We start from the raw sequence: 26183 nt of genomic DNA, 5'->3' as shown, positions 1-26183 counted from the left end.
TAGGTTATTTCTTAGAAATACTGGAGCGGTCTTTAGCCCTGTGTCTGGCTATGCAAGTTGAGGCACAGGGCTTCTAGCCTTACGTTAAAATTCCCAGTGTCGTTACAGACCTTGTGATTCCCTGGGAGGAATGAAATCTTCCACCAGCCTGCAGATAGCCGGGCAGTGGCGGTCAGTTTGTGTGCAGATTGGAAATTCAAGCTGAGGATCTCCAGTGTCAACAGCACATCTGCCACTTGACAGGTGACCTGCTGGCAAAGGGTGTTGCTGCTTTCCTCCCTGTGCTGTATCCTCTGAATATCTCTCCTCCTGCGAGAGAGTTGAAGCTTACGTGGCAGGAGCGCAGTCCGGAGGTCTTCAGCTCAATCCCCATGTATCAGGCAGGAGGCAGATGTTAATGGCATTCAGATTTGGCTGAGTCAAACTACACAAGTGGCTGTTCATGGAAGTTGTCCCAGCTTTTCATGTCCTGCCAGACCTGGAAATCCAGTCATCTTGGTGACTTGGCCTTTTTATGTGAGATTTTTGGCAGTGTTGTAATGATCTAGGTACTTTCAAGTCTGTAAGTGTATTGAGCTGTGATAATCTATGATACTGGCAGAGTTCTTGCACTGGGGAAGACAGGGAAGGAGTGTATTTCCAGCCAAATACTTATTTTCAGTAACATCATTATTATTAAAGACCTGTTGGTGTTACAGATGGGGTAGGGAAGAGGCCCTTTGTGGTAGCATGTGTTGCTCTGGAAGCCAGTAAGGCACCTGTGCAGCACTGCGCTTCTGAGCTGTGGTGGGGAAGGAAGGAACCAGCAGCACCTCTTCTTCTCCTCCAGAAGGTAGAGGGATAAGCTAGTGACTGAACTGCCACAATTCAGTGATTTCTTTGAGCTCTGCAGGTCTTGCAGCCCTAGGGAGAAAAAGAAATGACAGGACTGTCAACATGACAACAGTTCTCTTTTAATCCACTATCTGTGCCAAATTTTGTGAGTGCTGGAACAAGGGGAGCCTTGCGTTTGAGAACAGAGCGCGGTGCAGTGCAAAAATACCTGTGGTTTTGATGTCATGATTTGCAGGGAGTTAATTCGTGCCAATCTTACCGGCGAGTGGGCGAACATGTCTCTGAAGTGAGACCCCCTGGAGTCGGGCAGGCTCAGAGCTGGAGATGTTCGAATCATTTTGCACGCTTGGCCCAGGGGGAGCAGGGAGTCTTTGTGAGCTCTGGTGTGGTTTGCTGGCACTCTGCCCCCTGTCCTGGAGCCTCCACTTCCATGCCATGCATTTCTTCACCCCAGATCCTCACTTTGGACAGGGAGCTGTGATGGGGCCATCCTGAGGACCAGTTGTGCCGTGGTTAACCCGGTTAGCAGCACAGAGCTTGGCAGCATGCCTCACCATGTCTGCTGGAGGGCTGAGGGTGAGCCTGAGCTTAGTTACATGTGCCTGAAGTTGGGACAGGTTTAGCTCTCTCCTGCTTTTGTAAGTCCCCTGAGCTGCTGTGGGGAGTTGGTGTGCTGCAAGCCCAAGCCCGGCGGTGCGTGGCCCAACGTGGGAGGTGAGAAGGGAGCGTGAGAGTTGGCCTGTTCTGGTGAACAAAAGCCTGCCTGAAACCCATCAAGGTCTTAGAGATGGTCTTGTTAAAAGCCTGGGTGCTGAGTCACGCTGTGTGTTCTGTCATACAAATGCCAATGTATAAACACATCCGTTTTCACAGAATCTCTTGCCAAGTACTTGGGTTTACAATGTTAACAGCTTTAAGTAAATTCTTCCTGGAGATAACTGATTTATTAGGCTCCTACCCTTCTGAAGGCAAAGCTAGTCACAATTAACAAACAAAGCAGCATGAGGCAGTTATCATTCTGGGTAATAAATCTTTCAGTGTTGGGTACCACTTGCTAATGGGTTTAGAAAGTAAAACTATACGTCAGTCAAAGCGTGCCTTCAGCCCGGGCAGGCAGTGTGTGCGCCGCCGCCATGTGTGCATGTAATGGAATAGCTATTAACGCAGCGCACTAATGATTTCCATTTGCGTACCCAGGCGTGCATTGGAGGTGGATGATGGGTTTGTGTTCGGCAAGGGGCAGCTCTGTGGTGCGAGCCCTCTCAGCTGTGCCGAAGCCCGCCCTTGCTCTGGTGCCGGTGCTGGCGCCGTGTCGGGCTGTGCTGCACGCGGTGGTTTCACGGTGTGCCTGCACGCCTTGGTCTCAGCAGGACTTACACGAGTAGAAGCCCGTGGTCTGTTTGCTGTAGTGGGGGTGGCAGAAGGGCAGTGGGTCACTGGTTTCGGTACTCTGCTGAACAGAAGTACGTTAGCTCGAGGGTTCAACGTGCTGCGGATAAAGGAGCCCCTTTGATTCTGCTGCCATTGTACAACAATGACTACATAAAGTTTGAGGTGGGTCAAGCTGTCCCTCATTTTTCTTTGGCTTTTTTTGGCAGCAGCTGGAGTTGGATCTACTTATTTACCCCTGGAAAAGGACTGCTTTTGCATCTAGTTTAGCAGAGGCTGTGGGGTGTGCTGGCTGTGGGGTCTGTCCTGTGCAGAGGAGGTCTGGGTCCCGCCGAGGGGGAGCAGCCGGAGCCACTGAATCTACGGCAATGAAAGCCCTTCGCAGGCAGAGTTAGTGCTGGTGCCAGACGAGGCTGTTTAAGCACGCTGGTGATACTGTGTGTGCTACTAGATGAGGCGTGGTTGGCACCCGAACATGTTAGAGGAGTGTTGTGGGGTGGTCTTAGGAACAAAGTGTGTCTGACCGGTCCTGCAAGAGCTGGAGCCTTGCTCTTACTGCAGGGTAGCTCGGGCTGCTGGCCCTGCTGCACGGGGAGCTGGTAACCACCGGCCCTGGAAGAGGAGCACTCTGAAAGCATGGTGGTTGCCATCTATTTGGTCTTCTGACACTAGGAGCGGTTGCTCGGTGGTGCTCTGGGGAGCCTGGAAAAGGAAAGAGCTCTGTGCTGCGAGCGGAGGCGGGGAGCGACTCACGGCAGATGTGTGCTCTTTTTCCTGAGCTCTCAGGGGCGCAGCAATTGCCCTTGGTCCTTACTGCTTTTATTTGGTCTGGTAATCCTCTCCTACTCCTGTGCCACTTTTTCTCACACTTTTACCCCCTTTCCTGCCCCTGTGTCTTAATGCTAGCTCCTCTTTCGGCCTGGCATCCTTTCCTGGCTCTCAGTTTTGATGGTACACAGCTGAGAAATGAGCCCTCCAAGTTTTGGTCGGTAGTTATTGTTGTTCCCAGACGGCGTCTTTGTTTGGATAAACAATTGGTCCAAGACCTGTTAGCATGGTTTCTAGCGCTGGGGAAATATTTCTTGCCGTGTTTGTAAAAATGATCTAAATGGATCCGACATCCTGGCTATAAAACATCTGTAACATTACACATTTAGTTATGTTACTAGGGACTTGAGTTCATTTTGATGGGTAGTATTTTATCTGCTACTTTTCCCCTTCTGAAAGCAAAGCTTTCTGTAGAGGAGGATTTATAGAAATATATTTCCAGCACAAAAAAAAGTCACACACATTAAGATGTTGGAGTAAAGGAGAAATAATGTCTTTTTTTTGAGACCTTGGCTGATTTATCTCTTGCTTGGTAGTTTGGTATGACCTTCCTAGCTAGGAACAATATTTTTTTATTCTTCCTTTAATAACAATAATGTCAGTAACAATGTCTCGCACTCACTGTTCCAGCATCTTCAAATCAGACTTTCAGCGGCTTAGACATTTAATGAGTGAAGCCTCACAGGCTCTGTTGAGCTGTAGGGAATTTTTTTTTGTTTTGTTTTGTTCTTTTCGTGGAAATCAAGGCACACAGCACTCGATTGTGCAACGTACTCAACCTAATGAGGCTTCCACAAATGCTGCAAGTTTAAATGTATGCTTAAATGCTGAGCCCTGCAGTCTCCAGCTGAGTTTCTCCCAAGACTCTTTGATACATCGGCCCTATGGAGACTAAAATTACTTGCCCCGTGGTCAATAAGTGAGTAAACATCACGCAAGGGAGACAAGCTCTTGTAGCTGCGAGGTGCTGCCTTCCTTTGGAAAAAGTATGAATGTTTTCTCTTGTCTTGCTTCCACTCTTCATTCTCAGTGCCGCTCCTCAGGGGCCCTTTTATTCCTAGTCAAGGGTTATTTGATCCGCTTTAGAGCGACAACTATGTTGCTTTCATAATGGCTGGTGGGTTCCCTCCCTGGCAAGGGAAACATCTTTCTTTAGTGAGATGAAGGTAGGAGTACCTTAATTCATGCAGTTCACCAATCCATTTGTGGAGGGGGGAAGAGGATAAAAGAAAAGGCGTTGTTTCATAAAATTGTGGAAGTATTTCAACAGCAGTAATAGGCAAATCTGGACATTTTGCAAGATTCCAGTGGTCTTGCATCGGAGGAAGGGATCACCCTTGTGAAAACATCAGGCAGCGCGTTGCATAGACATTAGCTTGACTCAGCAGATGAAGTAAAACTTGCTCATCAGTAACTGATTGCCATGTGCATCTATATTATGTAGATGAATTAATCAAGGCTAAGGGTTAAAGTTTTTCCATTTGTTCTTTTCAGAGAAATCATCTGGAATATGTTGGGAGGGAGGTAAATTGCTTTACGCATTTCTTTTCTCCCTGTGAATTTTTCTTGTTTTAGCAGAACATTATCTAGAGTCTAACAGAGAGCTCTCATCACTGATTTGACAGGGTTATCATGAAAAATTAGTTGATACTAACTTAGAAGTACTTAAATCGTGCTTTCTGCAATGTAGAGGCAATGAACTTCTTTTTGGAGTGACCTCAGTGTTTGGAGCTGGAAGAATTTATAAACTCTTACAGAATGTGTACTTTTCTTAGTCTCTGAATTGGAATGCGCTATTGGATTTTTGTTAAACACTGTGTTAAACCTCCAAATACATGTCTTCCTTCTCCTTTTTGTAAGTGCATGCTTAAAGAAAGGTTCATTGACAGCACCATAAAAGCCATCCTGGCTGCAGAACCACGTGATTTTGGGTGTATTGACAGAGCAAGCTGCTTGCATGCTAAAAGGTATGGCTGGCTGAACAGTGTCACTGCTGGTGCGTGCTCTCCTAACTTCAGAGGTGAGCGTGGAGCAGCCAAAGAAAAAAAGGTTTTGCCCATGAGATGAGGGCACGTCCCCTGCAAGTGGTTTGATGCTTTGCCCTGTGAGCGTTTGTATGCTAATGGGAGAGGGCCTGTGCAGGATCTGCATTTTGGCTCCTAGCTGACAGCCGTCACGTGGCACCGTGACTTCACGGGCTTGGGCAGCCCATCTGCTCAGTAGACAGCAACTCTTGGTTGAACACGGCTTTGCCTGGGCTTCCATGAGCCATTTGATGGTCAAGGCCTGCCCGTGGCAGACCTGCCCGTGTGCCTGCAGCAGTGGCGAGCTGGCAACTGCAGCTGTGTGAAACATGGCAATAACCAAAGGTAGTTAATTTAGCCTGCTGCTCTTGCTCTAACGGATTTATAGATTTTAATTGGGTTGATATGATTCAAATCACAAAAAGATTGTGAGGAGTTTTGGATGAGGTTTTTGAGTCAATGGGACCTGTAGGACCTGGAAAAATAAGACCACTTAAGTTCTTCAGTACGGATTTTGGCATCCAGCTCCAGGCACACAGCTTCTGAAGCTGTTGGCTTTTGTGATCGGTTGTCCTCTGGGGCAGGCCCTCAGCTGCCCTGAGTTGTGGAAGCTCCACACAGATCTCTGCCTTCAGCAGATGGGCAGGAGCACAGCCTGTCCCGGCGAGGCAGCCCGCGCTGCGGCAGCAGGAAGTGCCACCGGCTGCTGTGTGCAGCCTCCGTGCAGGCTCTGCCTTGCTGCACAGCCCCCCCCCCGCTTTGGGAAGGCAGGCACAGCCCGTTGCTGCCTTGTATTGTTCCAGATTAAAAAGCAAGGACTTGGGTATGTTTTTGGGAAGCTGCTTAGCTTGGTTTCCCGCTTTGACCCACTTTAGCCCACCCTGCTTCTCCTGTAGAGCCTGACTCCAAATCGACCTTGAACATGCCCTTGTAAGCATGTCCTTTCACAACTGTATGTCCAGCTGGGGGACACAATTTTTTTGGTTGTATTTTGGATATGGCACATGATGTTTTTTTCCAGAAGACAGTATAATATGAAGAGGAATTGATGAATGTGGTAATGGTCAGTTAATGCTGTGTTTCCATCGGATATTGCTGCAGTGTCTTTGATCGTGAGGTCCCTGGGTGGAATGCTGTCTCTCCCTCTCCCTCTTTTTCTTTTTGCCTGTGCAAGGTGAAGGTTTGCCAGTAGCCTGTAGATTTAGGACCAGAGTCTTAATTGCTTCCCACTGGGACCTTTGTCCCTACATTACATGGGTATTGCAAAAAATCCCACCCCTAGTACATAGTCACATTGGACAGTGATCTCCATTTGTGGTCCTGAGATGTATTCATTTAAAAATAATTATCTTCATTTAAACTTATTAATGCAGTTTTTAAGCACTGCTGAACAGTAATCAGGCAGGCATATTAGGTAAGTTGTCTGCACTCAGCGAAAATTTAGAGTTACTTTCCTTACCATAGCGTGCATGAGAAGCTAAAGCAACCAGGGGGATTTAAAAAGATTTTCTTTCTGCTCCCCTCTTCCTGCCTCTGTATCTTGCTTCTGTAACCCATAAAAGAGTTAACTAGAGCGCAGTGGAAGGGAGCAGCCCCAAGGGACATGATATAACTGGTTATAGCAAGGCTGAGGGGCTGTGATCTATTCCTGTTCTCTGGAGGGTGTGAAGTCTGGCTCTGGCGAACTTTACTGTGTCTTTTGATATGAAGCTTGAAGCCAGATTTTGCTCAAGAAAATGCTGAGCTCTCACAGCTGGGGCTAATTTCCAGGAGATTTGATCTGCCATGAAGGGAGCTCTTTGTGGTGGTACACGTAAAGGCATTGCTGTGCCTGGAGAGCAGGGGGTGGTTTGTAGGGGGCTTAGGGGAGGGCATGGGATGCTCCTGCCCGGACAGCAAACCTTTCTTCTGGGGACATGCCCGTGGCCTGTGATGGGCTGCTGTTGCTTAACTGTACCTGTGAGTGAATAAGGGGTGGGTGCTCCCAGGGGAGGCAAACGAGAGAGTTAAATTTGGTTGTAATCAGGAAGATGACCAGGAAGGGCTTTGCTGGGCCCAGGCCAGATCTGCTCGTGAAACGCCAAGCCTGGCGCTGACGGTTGCTGCCAATTCAATCTGTCATATAAAAATCACTTTGTGTGTTCTGCCTCCTGCTGATACCATAGTCATCGAGGGAGAAAAATAAAACACTAGCCAAAAAACAACCCTCCCAAAGTTAACAGCAAAACCGAAGCCAGCCAGAACTAGGAATACAGCAGGGACTAGGTTAACAGTTTTGTTTATGAATGGTTTGGGAGAATACAACCCATCTGTATTTTCCACAGAAATCAAGGGAACTGATTTACCCCGCTGAGAATCTGTGCTGCTTGTTTGGATTAAAGAGCTCTTTCATTCCTGCATACCTTTCTATAGCTTGAGCTGGTTCTCAGAGGATGACATTAGCCTACACGAGGGTCAGGCACAAGGTATTTGCACTGTTTAAGTCTCGCTGAAATCCTATTTTGAGTACTTAAGCATGTTGTATGTGCATGTAAAGCCATGCTGCCTCTGCACAGGGTTGAGTTCCTCTTGCTGTTGCGGAGCTTGTGTCTAGTATGTGCTAGCTGATAGTACGCAGTGCTGTCCATCGTTTGTCAGCCGTACGGTAACGCCGGGGAAGGGGCTGGTTCCTGGAGTGTTCCCTTGCTTATAGAAACCTTACAGAAAGGTTGGCAGCTTTCAACAAATGCTGCCTTTTTCGTCGTGGGCTTTGTATCATGTTTCAGTTTGTTTTTTAATAGCTTTTTGGAACTTGCTGTGAGGATCCCGGAGGCAAAAAAAAAAAACCTGGAGAATTCTTGCTTATGGTTTGTGCTTTGCCAAAGAAGCCTAGCAATTTAGTTAACAAGATCGCTTCCCCTATTACATGAGTTATTGTTGTTTTTAATTAGAGGTAATGCTGTAGTTTGAATGTAGAACACAATGGGGTATAAAATGCAGTTCAGCATATATACCAAAGATGATTTTTCCAATTATAAACCTATTTAGAAGGCGGATACATTAGAAATGGTGAAATGTCAAATTACAGATTAGGTGAGCAAGCTGCAATACACATGCACCCACTCATACATGCTATCGTACAAGAGAGAGGAAGGTGCTCTGGAAAACAGTTATATATGCATAATTAATCTGAAATTAATGCTAATTTCAGCAATTTGTGATGCAGTTTCACTATTAGTACTCTAGTCCACTTCCACCATGTTGAGAGGTTGAGGATGCAAAGCCTTAATGAATTCCACATAGGTGTGCACCAGAGCTGAGTTCATGCACCGGTTTCCAGAGTGTTCTTTGAGCCCTGTGTGTGTTGGTTTGCTTCAGCGCCTGTCTCTGCCCCTTGCTTTTAGTGAGTGGGTACTCATTTAGAAAGTAGTCCTGTTTCAAGCGAAGATGTGATGGCATGCAGAATATGCCAGTATTTCTGACCTGCTGCCGTCTACATTTGCCCAGGTCATTTTTAACTGCGCCTGCACCTTTGGATGACCCAGTTTCAAAGCACGTGCATTTCACTTTTGCAATGAGACCTGCCAGTGACATGTTCAGTGTCCTCTCTGTGCTAGCTGGGTGTAAGCACTCATCCTTTCCAACCTCATCATCTGTGCCTCCTAAGACGGGATCTCTTCACTAAACTGGGGGGGGGGGGGGGGGGGGGGGGGCGGCAAAAGAAGGCTGTGCAAAGAACAGCATTGAAATGACACTTGAACCCATTACCCCTGGGCCTTGGCTCATCTGAAGAGAGTAGTGCATACTTGTTGTTTTGAGATTTTGAAATTCTGGGAATTCTGCAAAATATTTCATGACCTTAAAATCCCCTTTATTCATTTTTTAATAGCCATGATAAGACATTTTCAATTGGGAAAGAAAAAACACCAAGAAAACAAAGAACGGAGTTGGTACATGAGTATGTAAGGATATTAACAGACAATGAACTGGAGGTTTTAGCTGCAAAACTGCAGTTCCTTCATTTTACCTGAGTCAGTTGGGTTTAACTCAAGTAGTGTATTGATGTGTTTGAGTGGGGCAGGATTTTTGTTTCCAGTGACTGCATCTTCAGCCTGTTGTTTGGAGGAGATTTACCCGGTATGCCCCAAAGCGATCTAATTACAACCTTAACCTTGCAAAAATGGCATAAAATTGGAACTCTTGCTAAAGCAGGGTGGTTTTTTCCTGCTTCTGCACCACCTGAAGTGTTTGCTCAGTTTCAGAACACAAAGGCAAATGTATTTTTCAAAAGCCAAGCCAATAAAGAGACTGTAACCTTGAATGACTCTCCACAGTAGTAGTCACATGTGTTTTGATTAACTGCAACACTAACACAGTATACAAATAAAGCAATTCTGCTGGTACTTACAATTAACGGACTATAACCAGTGTTAGATCTAACTCTCCCCTGTTGATTCTTTCTGCAGCGAGAGAGACACCTTCAGTATACGAAAGCTCCAAAAATACGTAATATCTGCTTTTTGCAGAGTCCTGCAATAGTGCATGATAGATGTATTATACTGCAAATTAGAAACAAAGACATGAAGCTGGAAGTATTGTGGTTTCCAAGTGACCTAGACCACTTGGACTCATTCATAAAACATGGGTTTGTGATTGATTCACACAAATCACTTCCTAGTACCCAAAACGCTGCCGTTCCCACCGTAGGCAAAGAGCAGATGGAGCTGCTGTCTGAGGGACCAGACCCCAAATCACTGCAGGTGACTCCATGTTGCAGGAGTGCCCCCATTGTAAGCAGCCTCCAGAAAACAGATTCTAAATTTACTTACAGGGAAAGATGAAGATCCTCAGTGATTTCATTGGAGGGACTTCAGGCTGGGGACTCAAGAGTTTTTGGGCTTTTTTGTTATAATAAACAATTATTTTTTTATAATTAATATTTCTCTTAGTTATATCCATTAAAGCTTTTATGAAATAGTAGATCTTTTTGTGGTTGTTGTTAAAGATATGCTGATTTATTTACAGAGCCGTGTGAGAAATTTTGATTTTAAAAAACATTTTTAAAAGAGAAGCTCTTCATTTGGCTCAGTTCCCTGTGACTCTGATTATTTGCCACCTTTAGGATTTACTAAAACAGCACTATGTGTCTTCATTAAATACTCTTTTTTACCCTTTGTTTTTTCCTCCCTGGAACAAGCACAGATCTGGGGAGGTGATAGTGGAGAATACCGTTATGGGATAGTAAGGGACGTCATTCACTCTGGGATGAATCGGGAGCTGTTTGTGCAGGTGCCCCGCATCTGCTGAGGTGCTTGGTGAGAAGTAAGGGACAGTCTCCTCCTGTGCCCTCACTGCCATTAGCAAGGAGAAATTTTGGGACTTCTCAGGTAACGTCAATTTTCTCAGTACTCGTGTGTGAATGTGCCTGGTCCTGGCAATTCAATGTGCTTTAAATAATCTTTTTTATTGGTGATTCAGTGCTGACCCCTACACAGAAAAGGTGTCCCTGGTGTAGTAAAATCCCTGAGTTAGTGATTACTTTTATTTATATTTTAATGTCTTTTGAGTGCTTCGTCATGTGGGGCTAACCTCGTTGCAAACCCGTGGCTGTTGGGCTGACAGGCTTTCTCTGGGTCTGCGGTGCGATGCTTGGCTGGGCTCGTGGCCGCCCGGCAGCCCCTGTGCACGGCAGGACCACAGTGCTCAGCCGGTTTCTCACCCCAATGAAGCCTTGCCATGTAATTCGTCCTGTTAGCTGACGAGGGACGATTTGCAGGTTAGAGCAAGAGTTGGAGGCTTTGTTTCCAGTTGGTCCGAGTCCTGCTGCTGTTTACCTAATAATTGAAAGATGGCACGGCTGCACCAGCACAGACAAGTCAGCTGCACAGAGCACTTTACCTGGCATTAACATTTGAGAGACAAATGGATGCTTCCAGCACTAACAGCAACTCTTCTTGCCCGCTGGGGCTCTCCTGGGTGCCCTGGGCTAAATCCAAGCGGAGCATGGTGCTGGCCTCCTGGCCTTCCGTGGAGAAGTTGTCATGGCACCGCAGTGAGTGAGCTCCTCCGCCCTCTCCACTGCGCTTGCCTGGACCTTTACAGGGAAAAAAGCAATTCCCAGCCTGGCACATGTCCTGCGGTGCCGAGGCTGCTGGTGGTCGATGGTGGTGAGGTGACTGGAGAAGGGGACGCCTGGTGGAGCCAATGGTGGGTCTGGGGCATGTCGGTACCCTCGTGCCACCTGGTGAAAAGGAAGGCAATGGAATCTGTTGAGGCACATCAGGATAGCAGGAATTGCTAAGGCTACACGTTACTTCTGTTGCTGAGGGGGAATATGTATAACAAAGCAATTGAACCGTCTCTTCAGGAGAATGTAGATTGCAAAGGCAGACTTAATTTTGTGCTTCACTTTGGTACCAAAGAGCTGATTTCTGAAACCATTTCCCAGCTCGCAGCACGTCTCTAGGCATTAAAATGTGAATTTGCTTGTCATTACCAATATTTTCTTTGACTGAAGCTATTGAAACAAAGTAGTCCTTCTTTTTTTTTTCCTTTAACCTTCAATCTTGCTTCTAAAAGAAGTAGCTCTTCTTTCTTTCTTGGTCAAATATAAAAATGATGATAATTTCAAATACTGCTTTAGAGTAATTGCTTTCCTCCCTCTTTTGTATGACAACAGAAGCTTGGCCTGATCTTAAATCAGATGCTGGCAGGCAGAGGGGTCTTGACAGCCCTGCAAAATCCTTTAGTTACAAGTCGGCTTTAGCCAATTCTTTATTTGTAAATGGACAATTTTCTACAGGAAAAATATATGCTTGGGCTTCAATTTCGGAGTCCTAGATTGCAGCCAGGGAAAAATAATTGAATTTTTACACTGTTTTTCCCCCCACTCTCTTTTCTTCCCAAGTTTTAAAAAAAAAAAAAAAAAAAAAAAAAAAAGCGAAGGTCTGAAAAGCAGTGGTTAGGGGCCGATTGAGGGAAACATCTACTCTGGTTAATTTGAATGGCACTGGAGACAGGAGCGATTGTTTAATTTGTTCTGCGCTGGGAGAATTTGGGGCTACTCCAAGGCTTTTGCTCGCTGCCAGGGTTCCGTGAAGGCTTTGCCCACTGCCGCACAGCACGGCGTGTCACTGTGGCCCTGCTCGCCTGGCACAGCCCAGCTGGGCTGGCAGCACCGTCGCTCTCGGTGGCTCCGGTGCGTGGGATGGGGTCTCGTGGCACAGGGGCAGGGCCGCGTGGGAGCCCCTGCCGTGCTGGGGTGGCTGCACTGCCACAGAGCCACGGTGACCCTTGGGGCAGCCCCCCAGCGCCTCGGTGCGGAGGAGGTGCTGGGATGCACCGTGCACCCTTCAGTAGCTGTCGTAAAATGCATCTTGTCTTCAGTGAAAAAATAAAATGGTGAGAAAGATCCAAGCTGTGCAGCGAGCAGCCGCAGCAGTTGTTTCTGCTCGTGCAACAGCAGTGTTTGCTGTGGTTCAGCAGTTCCGTGTGTGCTTCAGGATTTGCTGGCCGGTACTTAGCCTGAGCGAGTCCTGGTTCTGGAGCTACGGGGCGTATTTTCTCTTCAGTCTTTAAGTTGGCTGCTTCAGCCAGTTTCTGTCATACAAAACAAATTTGTTCTAGTGCATGAATTTCTTGTGGACATGTTTGTTGGTTTCTTGAGTTAATGTGCAATATTGACTTCAAAACATCTCCATGCGGTGGGGTAGGCTGCTAGTGAGTTATCTCCAGGTGTAAGGTCGCTGCCTGCTGTAAGCTGGGCCGTTTCCCCTCCATCCAAGCATACGGGGATGCTGCCCACCTCTTCAGAGCACGCTGACAGCATTGTCCTGGATCTGCCCTGATTTAAGGTAGCCCACAAGGGTCAAGTAGCAGCCCACCAAAGACACCAGTATCCCCTGCCACCACTGGGGTTTGGATCCCTGGCTGGATCCTGCCCATCTTGAGGGGTTACAGGTTATGGATGATGGGTTATCTGATAGCACCTTCTCTGTAGCGAGTTCAGCATCATCCCCCCCTTCACCTTGTATGGACCGAACTCTGGCGCGTGTGGGTCAGCAGGAAGAGCTGGGTGCTCAGCTGGGGTCTTGGGGAACACAGTGGGGTTTCTGAAGGGCCTGATCCAGCCCTGATGGACGGTGATACCATGGGCCATTTCAGCTGACATGCAGTTTGTGACAGGTAGAGGACTGCATGGATATCTCTTGCTGTCTTCCGTCATTTGATGATTTTTAAAATAACTGTGCAAGTTCATTTTAAACTGACCGATGGAAACTTAATACGTTTCTTCGATTTCAGAGAATCATAGAATGGTTTGAGTTGGAAGGGACCTTAAAGATCGTCTAGTTCCAATCCCCCTGCATGGTGGGGGGATTTAATTTGATCTAAGTACCTATTGTCTGTGAAAGAGCATGCACTCTGTCTTTAGGAAAAAAGTAGGGGAGGGGGGCAGGAATGGCACATCTTATTTTGAGATGGTAGCTATGAAGATATAACACTTGGACTCCTTTTTCACTTATATTTGCATTGAGAAGCACAATAAAAATTCATTTATTAAAAAAAAATACCCAGGGGCTAGAGCTGTTATTGAGTGCCTTTACTCAGCCATTTCTCAAATAAAAACAAAATAAGAAAAAGAAAAAAAGAAGCATCTAATCAAATAGAATCTGAATTGCTTTGTAAAGAAATATTCTCATTAACTGGGTTAAGGATGGCATGTGTAGAATATTTCTTTTTTCCCTGTATTGTTTGAAATAAACTGGTTAAACCGTATGCTTGTCTTGTAATTTCTTACAGATGGTCACAAGAACAAAGAAAATATTTGTAGGTGGATTATCGGCTAATACAGTAGTGGAAGACGTAAAGCAATACTTTGAACAGTTTGGCAAGGTAAGTTCCTGCCCAAGTGAGCACTACATATTTTGAATTCTCCCCAACGCCGCCCCCCCCCCTCCCCCCCCCCCCCCCCCCCCCCCACTCCCCCTTTCTTTGTAAAGTGTGTTTTGAAAAACCAAAGTGCAATGAGGCCTGTGCTCAAAGGAGGGCCACATTTTTGCCTTTCAGTGTAATTTATTGAAGTCTCTGGAATTGCTTCTGGAATTCCTTTTCTGTTTGTTACATGTGCATGTGTATAACACTGCCAACACTGTTTACATTCATTAAAGAAAAAAGAATCATTGGGGAGGTGATTTTTTTGTATGTTCAGGAAGGATCTGACCCTTAGCTGAATGATTACACAGTTGTCTTCTCCATAAAATCAGCCTTCTGTTTCCCTCCGATTCCAGTAGCAAAAGGAGCAAGATAGATGTACTTGAGAGAGCTTGTTAAGTTGTGAAACTGCCTGAAGGAACCACGTGAATAGCAAGAGTAATACGGAAGTCACTAGAATCTCCATTTAATTTTTTATTAAAAATCATTATGCAGGATCATGTGGAAATAGATGTGGAATCCTGACATCAGTTAAAAAAAACTCAACCCCAAAACCAAAAATTAAATAAGTTTATGCACAGAAGGAAACCTGAACCTTGCCAGAATAGTCTTTTCTGTGACGGAATGGCTCAAACCCCCCAGTCTAGGCTCTGGCTGGAGCTTAGTGCCACTGACTTCCATGGAGCTTCCTGGATCCCCAAGCCTTCTGAAAGCTTGCTCAGGAGTCCGACACAGTGAAGTGCTTGCAGAGCTGTCTGCTTTGAGAGTGGTTTGGGGTACCACCTTCCATGGAGACTCGCGTCCGCCCTGCTGTCCACACGGCTCCGTACAGCTCGATTCCTGTCTTTTGGAGTGCAGCAGTTGATGATTTAGATGTAGGATTGCATGAGGACACAGCGGGGTATCACAAAGTGAAGCAGCTCCCATTCCCTGCAGTTAGTTTACATTTCTTTTATCTGCCCTGGAAAGTCTTGGGCAGGCAGTAAGTTTGCTGAGGGCTGAGGAGGGGAGTTTATAAATTGTTTGCGTGCTGGATTGATAGCTGTTTTGCAAACCATTCATTTTATTTTCAATAATAATCTTCGATTCCGACAGGATGTTTACAGCCTGCTGAGTCTTTTATTAAAGGATTACATGAGCTTTTGGATGTTTCTTCTGTAGTTACTGCTGATTGCAGAACTCCTCTAACCTGTATTTTTGAAGTTAATAATAGTTTCAATATAAGTGCTTTGCATATTGTCTGGATGCTGTCTTAATACAGTCTTTTTAATTTCACCATCTGGTAGTTTCATGCTTGCAATTTTACAGTCCCTGAGAATGCAGACAGCTAGGCTGTGTTTTTTCAGTAGTGACTAGTGATTCAGGACGCTTCAGTTCTGCTTTTGTGCTCTCCCTTTCTTAGATAGCTTAGAAGAGGTCTGGCTTTCCAAAGGCAATGCTTTTGGAAAACCAAATATTTTTTTCAAGCGTCTTGATTTGAAGACTAAAAAATGAAGGCGCTGAAGATAATTACAGAAGTTGCGATGGAGGCTGGAGCCAATTCCTCTGGCAGTAGAACTGGGGTTTGTCCTATTGGGGCTGCATGGTCTGCTCCGGCAGGACTCGGGCTTATGGGCCTTGGTCCCTGTGATACCAGGTGACCTTCTGCAGTTGCATCCCTGGTTCAGGCTCCCCTCCCCTAGCTTGTGCAAAGGAAGGTGAGCTTGAAGTCGGTGTTTTGGAGGAGGCGCTTCTGGGCTGTATCACCGGGACTTGACCTTGTGTGCAGGCGTACAAGTTCTCTCTGCTGCGCTTTGCTGTTTGTCAGCTGGGACGGTTTGGTTTGTGGTGTGGTTTGAGGTGATTCTCCCCAGGGCTCTGGTTGTGAGAAGATGCAGAGCTAGTTAATGACCCTAGGAAATGGGGGACTTGTGTTCCAACTAAATTAGAGGACTCATTAATATGCTGCAGTGGGTGGGATGCTGCATTCTGGTATAATGGCCCAGGACTGGCCCTGTGGGACCCTGTAGGAGCTGCTTCCTTCCCCGTTCCGCTTCCCCACCTTTCCTTGACTTGGTTGCCTGGATTGCAAGCTCCTCGCGGCAGGGACTGGGGATACGGCTGTGCGCTGCTTAGCACACAAGCCTTGCTCTCCAGCCAGGCCATTACAGTGCAAACAGTGCATCGTGATCAATTGCCAAGGTTTGCATTTGCTTAGTGCTTTCTTAAAATAAATAAACAAAACTGCATTACATAATTAGTGGACAGAGGAGCCACCCATATTTGATAAGAGCATCTCAGGTGACTTGCTCTTTGAAACGCTGAGCTTATTTATTGGTGTGGAAAAAATTGCTTACCTACTGCTGTGATTCTTGAAATCCTGTTTGTACTTGCTGCAGAGAAGAGCTTTGCAACCAGGGGAGGTTGTTTTGGTAACTGGAGGTAGCTCTCAAAGTACACAACGCGGTTAGAACAGCTATGAGCTTTGGGGCCAGGTGGACTCTCTCATTTAACTGAAGCTGGCAGGAGAGGGCATAACGTGTTGAATTTGAAACTGCAGCTTTTTGAAAAGTAAATGCCAGAGCCTTTTTCTCCAATAAAAAAAAGAAGACTGCTTTAATAAACCCTCTTCCTGACTTCACCAGTGAAAATGCCTGCCTGTTGGAGCACGTGGGAATGCAAACTCCTGAGACTTTGATTGTGAAATTTCTGGTAGTGATTATTTTTTCCTTCTGTAAAGCCCGGGATCTTTAGGAGTCCCAGCTTTCATTTTGTGAAGGTGAGCATCCCTAGCTGCTGTAAGCTGTGGAGGAAGACTGGGAAAAATTACCTGAATGAAGTCAAAAGGCTTAACAGAACAGTGCGAAGCAATGTAATTAACAGCCTTGTGATTGCTGAATGCTTAGAGCTGAATGGTGATGCTGAACCTGTGCACATGCAGTTGTTGTGGGGCTCCCCAGAGCGGCTTGGTGGGGTGTGGGTGCCGAGGGGGGTGTGGGTGCCAAGGAAGGGGCTGGCTGCAGTGCTCGTAGCCCTGGTGGGACGCGGCATGGCCAGGCTGGGGGTGCAGGCGGGCAGGGGTGCAGGCAGGCCGGGGTGCAGCCCAGTGCCGCTGGCCGGCAGGAGGCATGTCTGGGTGAGAGTTTGGGGTTGAGGCTTCACTGTCCAGGGGTTTCAGGGAGCAGGATCCACAGGAGGACAGAAGGAGGCTAAGCCAGGGAAACAAAACTCCAAGCTGTAACAGTTTATGATCAGAAGGAAAAAATAAATTAAAAAGCCATTGTCTTACTACTTAATCCTGATAGTCTAACTTGGTTGTTTCTGTGGTCCTGTTTTTTCAGTCAAAGATGTTTCAAACATGCTTGCAAACAAAATAAATTCATCGGCCATGGTAACCCGTCCAGGGCCTGCAGCATTGCCCTTGTGCTGACGTGTGAAAAGCTGGCTGTTAAGACCAAGTTTTAAAAGAATTTAAAAGAGAAAGTGTTAGCAGTGTGGAGAGGCCACACCGCTGCCCTGTGCCATCTGTGGGGCCGGGGCTGCGGATCTGCCTGTTGGGTAGGTTGCTGGAAGTGTAACAAAACGGTGCTCTCCCAGATCAGGACATGTCGGAGTGTTTAAGGCTTCTGTAAAAAAAGTGGGGGGGAAGCAACGGCCTGTTAAAGCCTGACCCGGCAGACTGTGACCAGCAGGAGAGAGCCCCCAGATGCTAATGAATTACACTTCTCAGGACGGGCATGTTCTGCACCTTTTAAGCTGCAAGTGACTGATGATAAAGGGCTTCTTTGGGTTCGTTTTTTACTAGGTAATGCTCCCTTTATGGAGCTCCTGTGAAAGTGGTGTAGTCCTTATTTTGCAACTTGCAATTATACTTCACATGGTGAACTGTGTAATTAGTTTGGAAGACTTATGCCTAGTCATTGGTTTATCCTAATCGGCTTTGGCTTTTCCCAACAACAAAGTGAGCTTATTTTCCTAAGCTGAAACAACTCTGCTCCCTTTGTTCCTCTCTTTTATTGTCTCATTCCTTTCATTCTGTTTTACTGCCAAAGTTTTGTTTCATTAGGCCTACAAGTCATTTCCAATCCAGTGGGCTGCTACAATAAGGCCTTTATAACTCAGCTGCCCCGGTTCCCATGTCCCTTCTGGTCTGGAGCCAGGACTTGCTGTTTGACATGGGATTTTAACCCCTTCGGTGCTGCCGCTCCCCCCCTTGGCCTCGAGGCCGCTTTGGTGCGGGGCGGGAGAGGTGGGCTGGTGGAGCCGCCTGATGAGCTTACCAACCCAAAGGGTTGCGTGCGGTCGTTAATTGATACGTTGATGTGGTTGGGCTCCAGGTACACTTCTGGACCCAATTATGGAAACAGAATTCTGAGTAAAACTCTTCTTATTGGAACACTGTAATGAGTCTTGATGGGAACAGTCCCTTGAATGAGGAGGCGACTGTGTCCTTCCCGCCCCGTTTCCAGCACGGTGGGAACACAGTTACGTTAAAGGTACGTTTCAGTTGTCTGGAGCTATTAGACCAGCCCGTCTAGACTGTTCCTGTAGGAAAATCGTGTTTTCTTGTGTGGCAGAGAATGCACTTTGAATGTATACTTTTTTGAAAAAGAATGGTGATTTTTAAAGGAGGTGTGTGAAATAGTTTTGTGGACAAACAATATTTTTACATGTTGTTATTTCAAACTGCTAGAAAAGCACTGCTGGTGTTGGTGGCCCCAGCTGTTCGGGATGAAAATCCCGAAGCGGGATCATTGACGCTGTGTTTTTCCTTTCACAGCAATCCTAAAATGACTTTTGAGGAAGGGGGCCTATGGCATTTGATTTTTATTTTAAATTTTCAGATGAAATTGGAACAGACCAGCATGCATTAATTTTGTTTTCTGTTCTGGCTTGCCACGAGGTCCCTCAGACAAATCGTAGGCATGTTTCAACTTTGCTTGGAATATGTTGTTTCCTCAAGAATGGCTTTTTAGATTTGGAGATGTTGAAACAAGACAGGATTTCTGAATTACCTCTCTGGATCTGAAACGTTTTGTACAGTCACTCGTTATTTCCTGTGAGATGCAAAACAGACCAGCGGAATAATAATATCTAGCTTCTGATGTTGTTTTTTTTCCTGTGAAACTGTCGAGCTTTTGAAGGCTTGTAATTTTCTCGTCTCTTCCTTCCGTAGGCATGGCTTACTGTGGGGTGGCAGTTAAGCAAGAGGGGAGTAATTCCCCAGGCTGTCGGGGCGGCAGGCACGCCTTAGCAGGGCACAGCGCTGTCTGGCAAGGGAACTAGAGCTCAAAGCAGCAAACCTGAGGGCAGCAAAATGCGAGAACGAGAATTTCGTTCTTTGGTTGTACAGTGCATTGTAACACAGACAGCAGCGTAAATAACAACGGGTTTAACCTCTGAATAAATAATCTTTTGTAATAAAGTCCCCGTGCTTTCTCTGCGTAAGTGCGCAGGGAGGGAGGGAGGTGTGATGCTCACTGAGGATTTCAGCCCGATCGGGTGGTTTACGTAACTTGCTTCCTACATGCTTTCCTCCCTGACAGCTGTGAAAATAGAAATCAAGAAATCATGAGAGAAGACTCCTCCTTGTTTGGCAAGGCTGTCTGGGTGTGAACGAGTTAATGCGCTGTTGTAGTATTAAGCACTCCAGTGGTTTACTTTTCCCTGAGACCTTGAGTGTGGCCTCTGAAGATGTTATTACAATAGAGTTGTTAGCATGAGAAAAGGTGGTTTTCTCACCATGGGTTCATTTTGGGGAGATTTGGAAGGCCGTGTGGAGCTGGGGCTAAGGCCAGAGGCAGGAGCTGCAAGGAATTTTGCTTGTATGAAAGTGAAAGCTTAGTTAATTTGGACTTGGCATACAATTTGAACTGTATTGTTACATCTGTTGGACATTGGTATGTAGATTTAATGGTCAATGGAATACATGGATGGTCTATTCTTGAAGTATTTGCTTTGCAGAAAAGTCATTTTTGGGTTTGACAAATTGTTAGGCTTTCAGGTTTTTCAGCACTGTATTTCCAGATGCAGTATTTGTGAGCTGGCTACATTGTATGAAAAGAAGGGACAGATTTGGACTCTGATTTACATTCCGGTCCGTAGTAGCTGGAGTTCCTAAAACATTTGTAATACACAGTAAAATAGAGAATGTGGTGGCATTTTTTTTTTAGCTGCTGCTAACCTAACTGTTCCCTTCCAAGCGATTCTGAGCTCTAGACCTGGTGTGAAATAGCTTGTAGCTCATTATATTATTTTCTTCTATCTAAGGTATCTGGGTGTACCTTGGGAGAAGTTACTTAATTTGAATCATTGCACCGCCTTAAAAGAGAATGAGAATAAACAAATACATCATTGTTTGCAGCTTCTGCTAAGTTTGGGACGATGATAAACAATATTTGTGGGGGCTGTTCGGTTACAAAAACATGGAGTGGCATTCGGCTTTGCTGCTGCCTCTGCCCTTTGCTTGTGCTGTAAAGTTCCAGTATGTCTGGATTTCCTTATTTCAGTGTTATGTTCCTGATATTCCAAAGGATAATGAATGTTCTTTTAAATTTTTGCTTTGGCATGTGACAGAGGGATCTGGGATATAGGAGTCCCTCATGGCCTAAAGCACTTTGTATTATTTCTTTCCCCTCCAAAGCATGCCTTTGTTTTAAAAAAAAAAAAAAAAAAAAAAGTTTTTTTTAAAAAACTGAGAAACTCGCTCGTTGCTTCACAAGAAGTCAAGGGTTTCATTCTGCCAGTGAGAAGTTGTACACAGGAAGTCAGTTTTCAGGTGGTCTGTAGTAAGACACATGCTTTGTGGAAGTGGTTTTGTTATAAATTAGATGGTGGTTTCTACCTGGATTTTATGAAAAGAGGAAACGTTAAGGCAGGATTTGTGGGCAAGGAGGCTGTATCAGAACTCAGCAGAAGTCTGAAGTACAGTTTTATTTCCTTTTCTACTCTGGTTAAATGAAATGGTAAGGAAGCTTTTGTGCTGTAGCGCTGCAACTTGTGTGAGATTAGGTAATTGTGGTGGAGAGCCGGGGCCCCGAGCATCTGTCTTCTGTTTCCCACTGTGCCACCCACTTGCTGTCTGACTTTGGGCAAGCTGTTTTATCTCGCCTTACATTTCCTTGCCTTTCTTACTTAGCAAGCTCTGAAGGGCATGGGAAATGTAAATATGCCAACACTCATGTCACTTGCAGCCTTCTTTAGTGTGGCGTGGCCATGGAGCGGAGGCATCACCCTGGAGCCGTGAGCGGGACGGCGAGTGAGCCCTGTGTGCACCTGGGCTGCTCTGGGTGCCTGCGGCTGCTGCGGGTGTACAACTGGAGCTGCCCAGCTCCTCGGAGCCATGAGGGCAGCGCCTGCATCCCTTGCCTAAAATGTATTTTAAGACAGCTGGGAGATTTTTGGGATTTTTCCTTTGGTGGTTGTTGGTGTTGCGGGTTTTTTTGGCACAGTTACGGTTAGTGCCCTATATTCTGTCTCGCATACTTTAGTAAAAGTAGGGGAGAAGTGTTGATCCTGAGCTTGCAGAGTAGGTCACCATTGGTGACCCAGAATCATGCCAAGAGCCCAAATGAAATCAGTAATTAATCGAGGGCTGTGTTTAGGAAGAAAAAATTAGTAAGAAAATATTTATGTTTCTGCCTCCAACATGTGTGTGAATGTTGTTTGTAGTCTCTTTGTGTCAGTTTTCCAACTGAGCCAAACCTGTGAAAATTACCTCTATCTTTCCTGAGACCCCAAGTTAAGTCAGTTTTGTTTTTCACCCCTGCTTTTATTTTATACAAACACAATAAGCTATACAAAATACCTAACAAATGTAGTTAATCATGTTTGGTAACATCTTTAAATTATCCCTGGTGTGTTCTTGGATTCAGCCCCAGTGCGGATGAGTGGGGCTGTAGATGTAAGACTTCTCTGGAAGGAAATGGTTTGGTTTTGTTGTGCTGTGGTAGCATCTTGGAAGCCCCTCTTTTGGAGCAGGACCCACAGGGCTGGCTGCTATGCAGAAAAGCAACAGCAAGATGAACTCTGCCCCAGCAAGCTGCATCGAAAGCAAAAGATAGTGATGTTAAGCCACAGCAGTGGGAGTCAGGTAAAGTTTTCTGATAGGTATTTCCAATACATGCTGCAAAGTTGCATCAGATTCCACATTGGCACTTGTCTCGAAGTGCAGCCTCCTGGACTCCCTGGGAAGTAATTTGTAAATGTAGGCACTGCTCCTGACGTCCATCGAAGCACTAATCTGTATCTGGAGCGTTACTTCTGTTCTTTGAGCAGCTGCAGCTGAGGGTGCCAAAGCTTTGCCTTGGGAGAGCTTGTGTTTTAACATTGGTTCTCTAATGAAGAAATAGCAGTTATTTAAAACTTTTTGTGGTGTAATTGAAGCTTGCACTGTACTGCTCACAAATTCGGGGTAGACTTGCCAGCTAAGGTGAGCTAGTTAAAATACAGTTGTTTAGAAAGTAAGTGTTTGATCGTTGTCATACTACGTAACAAATACACCAGGATTCAGTGATAGGATGTGAAATGGGAGGATTTTTTAAGGGCAGCTCTGAGTCTGGACCCTTAAGAAAAGGGCTTTTAAAAGTATCCGTGAGGAACTTCAGATGAATTGTTCCAAATGTGCAAAAAGAGCAGACATTACTGGGAGGAGGCGTGATAAGGTTTTCTCCATGTGTAAGTGAATGGCATACTCGGTCCCTCTCAGCCCGTTAAGCTGGCAGTGTGCAGGGCAGGGTGCTGCTGAGCAGAGGGGTGCCAGGTGCCCCGGCCTGTCCATCCCTTCTGTCCCCAGGAGTCGGTGACCCCGTGCCTGGCCCCCACGCCAGTAGAGCTCCCTGTGCTCCCGGGAGTGAAGCCCTGTGCCTGTCAGCCCACCTTGCAGCGACGGTTCCAGCCATGCTGTCTTTCACCCTGCTGTACAGCGTTAAGGAGGTGCCTGGCCTGACCTGCAGCTGGGTTTTTTAAAAAGTTTTTTTTAAAAGACTTTTTTTTTTTTTTTTAATTTTTCTGATGGAAAAATTGTTCTTAAATTGGAAGGTTTTGTGCAGGGCCTGAGGGTTCTTGTTTTGTTTGTGTGCTTGTTCTCTTTTTATTGATTCCTATGATTTTTCCATCAGGGTGCTAAAAATCCACAGGACTGGTTTCTGTCAGTCTTAGAGGTGAAATAACCCAGTTTTGGGCACACACGTAATGTTGATGGATGACTAGTTTAATTAAACTTATGCTAATTCTGCAGAGGTAGTATATTAAATTCATTTGACATCCATCTTACACGTATATCTCTCTTAAATGAAATGAGCATTTTGTTTTCGGGGGGGGGTGGGGGGGGTGGGGGGGGAATGTGCCAGAGCATGTTCTGGTAGAAGCGGAGTGGTACCCGAGTGCAGCAGGTTGGTGACTGCCAGCCCTGAGAGGGAGATGTGTGCAGTGGTACAGTATATGCATTTATAAATATAACTTCTGAAATGGGGACAAGGGCAAAGTAGCTCAAATGAAGAGCCAATTAAGATAATCTAAGCAGAATGAGGATTATCCGCCTCTTACACTGAAGGATACCTAAAATGCATGTGGCAAGTTGAGATGAAACAAACGTCGTCTCTGCCAGGGACATTCGCAAGGGGTTGGGGTGAACAGGAATTAACAACAGTGTTTTCAACTTACTGTCCAGGGCAAGATGTCATTGAAATACTGATCTGGGCTCAGTGGGTCCTGCTGGCAGGTTATATCGCAGAATATACCTCTGCTGTAATGTCATCACCGTGTAAGTTTGAAGAAGTAAGAGTATTGGATATATCGTAAAGGAATGATTGCTCATATAAAAGGAGTTCACATTTTGCAGTTTTTCTTTTCACAGAAAGTTGAAAACACCAGCAAGTCTGCCAGGGAAGAAGCTGCTATGTGTGTTCTTTTTTAATATGAGTTGCAGTGCCCATCATGACCTTATTGCCGCTCCTGGTGCTGAGACAGGCTGGTCTGAAGCGCACCGGTAAGGCACGCTCACTTACCACTAGCTGGTAGCAAAAGTGAGATTATATTTGCACCCCTGTTCCAGGACATGGATTTTAAATCTCGACCAATACAAGCGTGTGCAGGATTGCACTTCGAGCATCTATTTGTTTTGCTGCTGGCATTAGGAAGTGTTTTGGTGTGTGTTGCCGGAAGGTGCCGGGCTGTAGGCTTGTTGTAGTGGTGTTTATTTGAAAAGAGGGAGCGCAGCAGAGCCCACTGAGGCGATGCTCCCTTACTGGGGAAGTTGCTGTGCGAGTGGTGACTTTCTGGGAGAAGGTCTCTCTGTTGACTCTGTTACTCCGATGAGTGGTTTAGCGAGTTCAGATTGGTGCCATGTTAATTGTCAGGACTGGGAGAGTGGGAGCAGATTTCACCGGGGGCAATGGAAGAGATCCAATGAATTTCCACTCTGTTTCCCTGCTTGGCAAACTAGCACTTACTGTCATTTTGCATAAATAGGTTTATTTCAGAGGGTCAACCGTCACCACTCCCCCTCTTCCCCTCCTGGCCCACCCTCCCCTGAAGGATAGGAGGCCGACGAGCGTTTAATTTCCCCAACAGCAGGTGCTTGTCATCCATCTGAAGATAGCTGCCAACATCTGGTGCAATTGCCTCAGCAAACGCAGTAACAAGGCAGCCTGCAGTTCAAACGCAGAGAGAGCATTGCCTCTTTAATGATAACAAGCTGTTGGCTTCCCCTCTGAGATGAATTCATCTCACAGATGTTTGTCTAGTTTTGGCAATCTTATCACTATAGCTTTGGTGATTATGCTCAACTGGAGACTATTACTATAAAAGAAGTTTGAACTTGTTCCATTTTTGCATTATTTATTTATTTATCCGTTTATTTCTTTGCTTTCTGGATATAATTTGTATCAACAACTGTAATGTCGGTCCCATTCCCCAAGTACCCTTACTTTTTTTATTGCATCTGCTGAACAGTAGTTTGCTACTTGACATTCACCACTGGCGAATGTCTTTCAGCCACGCTGACGTTTTTAACGTTCCCCATCAACAGCTTTGTGGTTTGAACCCTCTATTTAACACTACATTTTCTGGGATTACTTGGCGCTCACTGTGCCTGTTCTCTCTAATAACTGCGATATACTTACTGTTTCTGCAAAGCACGAGTCGCCAAGAGTGTTCTGAATACTTCTGTTTGGACGATAGCACTCTGGTGACCTTGGCCAGGGTCTGTAATGACAACGTTCGACCGTCTTCACTGTTCTATCTTAAACGTTTCCAGCCTCGGTGTGATTGTACAAGATGTGGAGACCAGCAGGCTGAAGGCTTCAGTGCTTGTTTGCTGTCATTTGGTTTTCTAACATGCCTTTTTGTTGTTGTTTTGTTTTTAAGGAGACATTTTCTCCTGAGCATGTAGAATTTAATTCTGGTAAATAGGATTTATTTTTGGAAACGTGCTTGTGAATAGGTGACTCATGCCTGAATGAAGATGTGTCACTGTTGGTGGGGATACCACGTATATAATTTCTTAGTCTATAAATAGATGTCAGTCCAAGTGTTGGTGACATGGTGATGCTTTGCATTGACTCGTTAGCTGCAGAGTGGCTTCTGAGGCAAGTGTTTAGAGTGTCAGTCTCTCCTGCTGGAGCAATAATTTCTGCTGATGCTTAAGAAATACACATCAATAGCTTTGTAAAATCTGGGAGTACTTTAATTGGCACCACGGAAATCGAAATTCAGGTGCGTTCTTGTGCTGCTGCCATGGGGTGTACTCACGTGGCTTCCCTCCATTGTAGAGGTGGAGAAGCTGAGCTGGGGAGTTTGGGCACCTTTCAAAGGCCAAGGGTACCACCTGCAGGGTCCTGACACCCAGAAACTCTCGTGTGCTCGTTTCATGCATACGCTCGTTTCTGTTGCTGAGGGTGATTTTATGCTAAACATTCAGGATTAGAGATTGCTGCGATTTTCAGATACTGGAAGTAACAGTTCCTTTTCCCTGTCACTGATGCTAAACTGGTTACATGTTGTTGATGTTGGCTCAGCACCGTTTACCCACCAACACGGCACATACAGTTTAATGTCTGCCTTTTTTTCCTGCTTTTGCTGTAGTAACAGTATTATTAAAAATCCATTAAATTTTCATGTACATCATAAAGTATGTGCTCCTGTGAATGCAAGCACAGATAATTATTTCTGATGAATAAACCAAAAGGACAAGTATGTAAGAAGTTCATCCTGCAGCTT

General features: G+C 45.7%; 1 protein-coding gene across 15 annotated transcripts in view; it reads left to right on the top strand.

The window, feature by feature from the left end:
- Nucleotides 1-26183, top strand: part of MSI2 (musashi RNA binding protein 2) — a 255942-nt gene that overhangs the window by 73819 nt on the left and 155940 nt on the right. For 14 of the 15 annotated variants that reach the window (XM_055794703.1, XM_055794706.1, XM_055794709.1 and 11 more), the window contains one exon: nucleotides 13854-13946. In XM_055794703.1, the coding sequence (XP_055650678.1) occupies nucleotides 13854-13946 (93 nt within the window). Of the gene's footprint in view, nucleotides 1-13853; nucleotides 13947-18352; nucleotides 18461-26183 lie in introns of those variants that run through there. The other variant, XM_055794715.1, reaches the window with a different exon arrangement.

This window comes from Falco peregrinus, chromosome 2 (genome assembly GCF_023634155.1).
Source record: "Falco peregrinus isolate bFalPer1 chromosome 2, bFalPer1.pri, whole genome shotgun sequence".
Classification (NCBI taxonomy): Eukaryota; Metazoa; Chordata; class Aves; order Falconiformes; family Falconidae; genus Falco; species Falco peregrinus.
The sequence above is the reverse complement of the archived record's forward strand: the minus strand, read 5'-3'. Positions and strand labels throughout refer to the sequence as shown.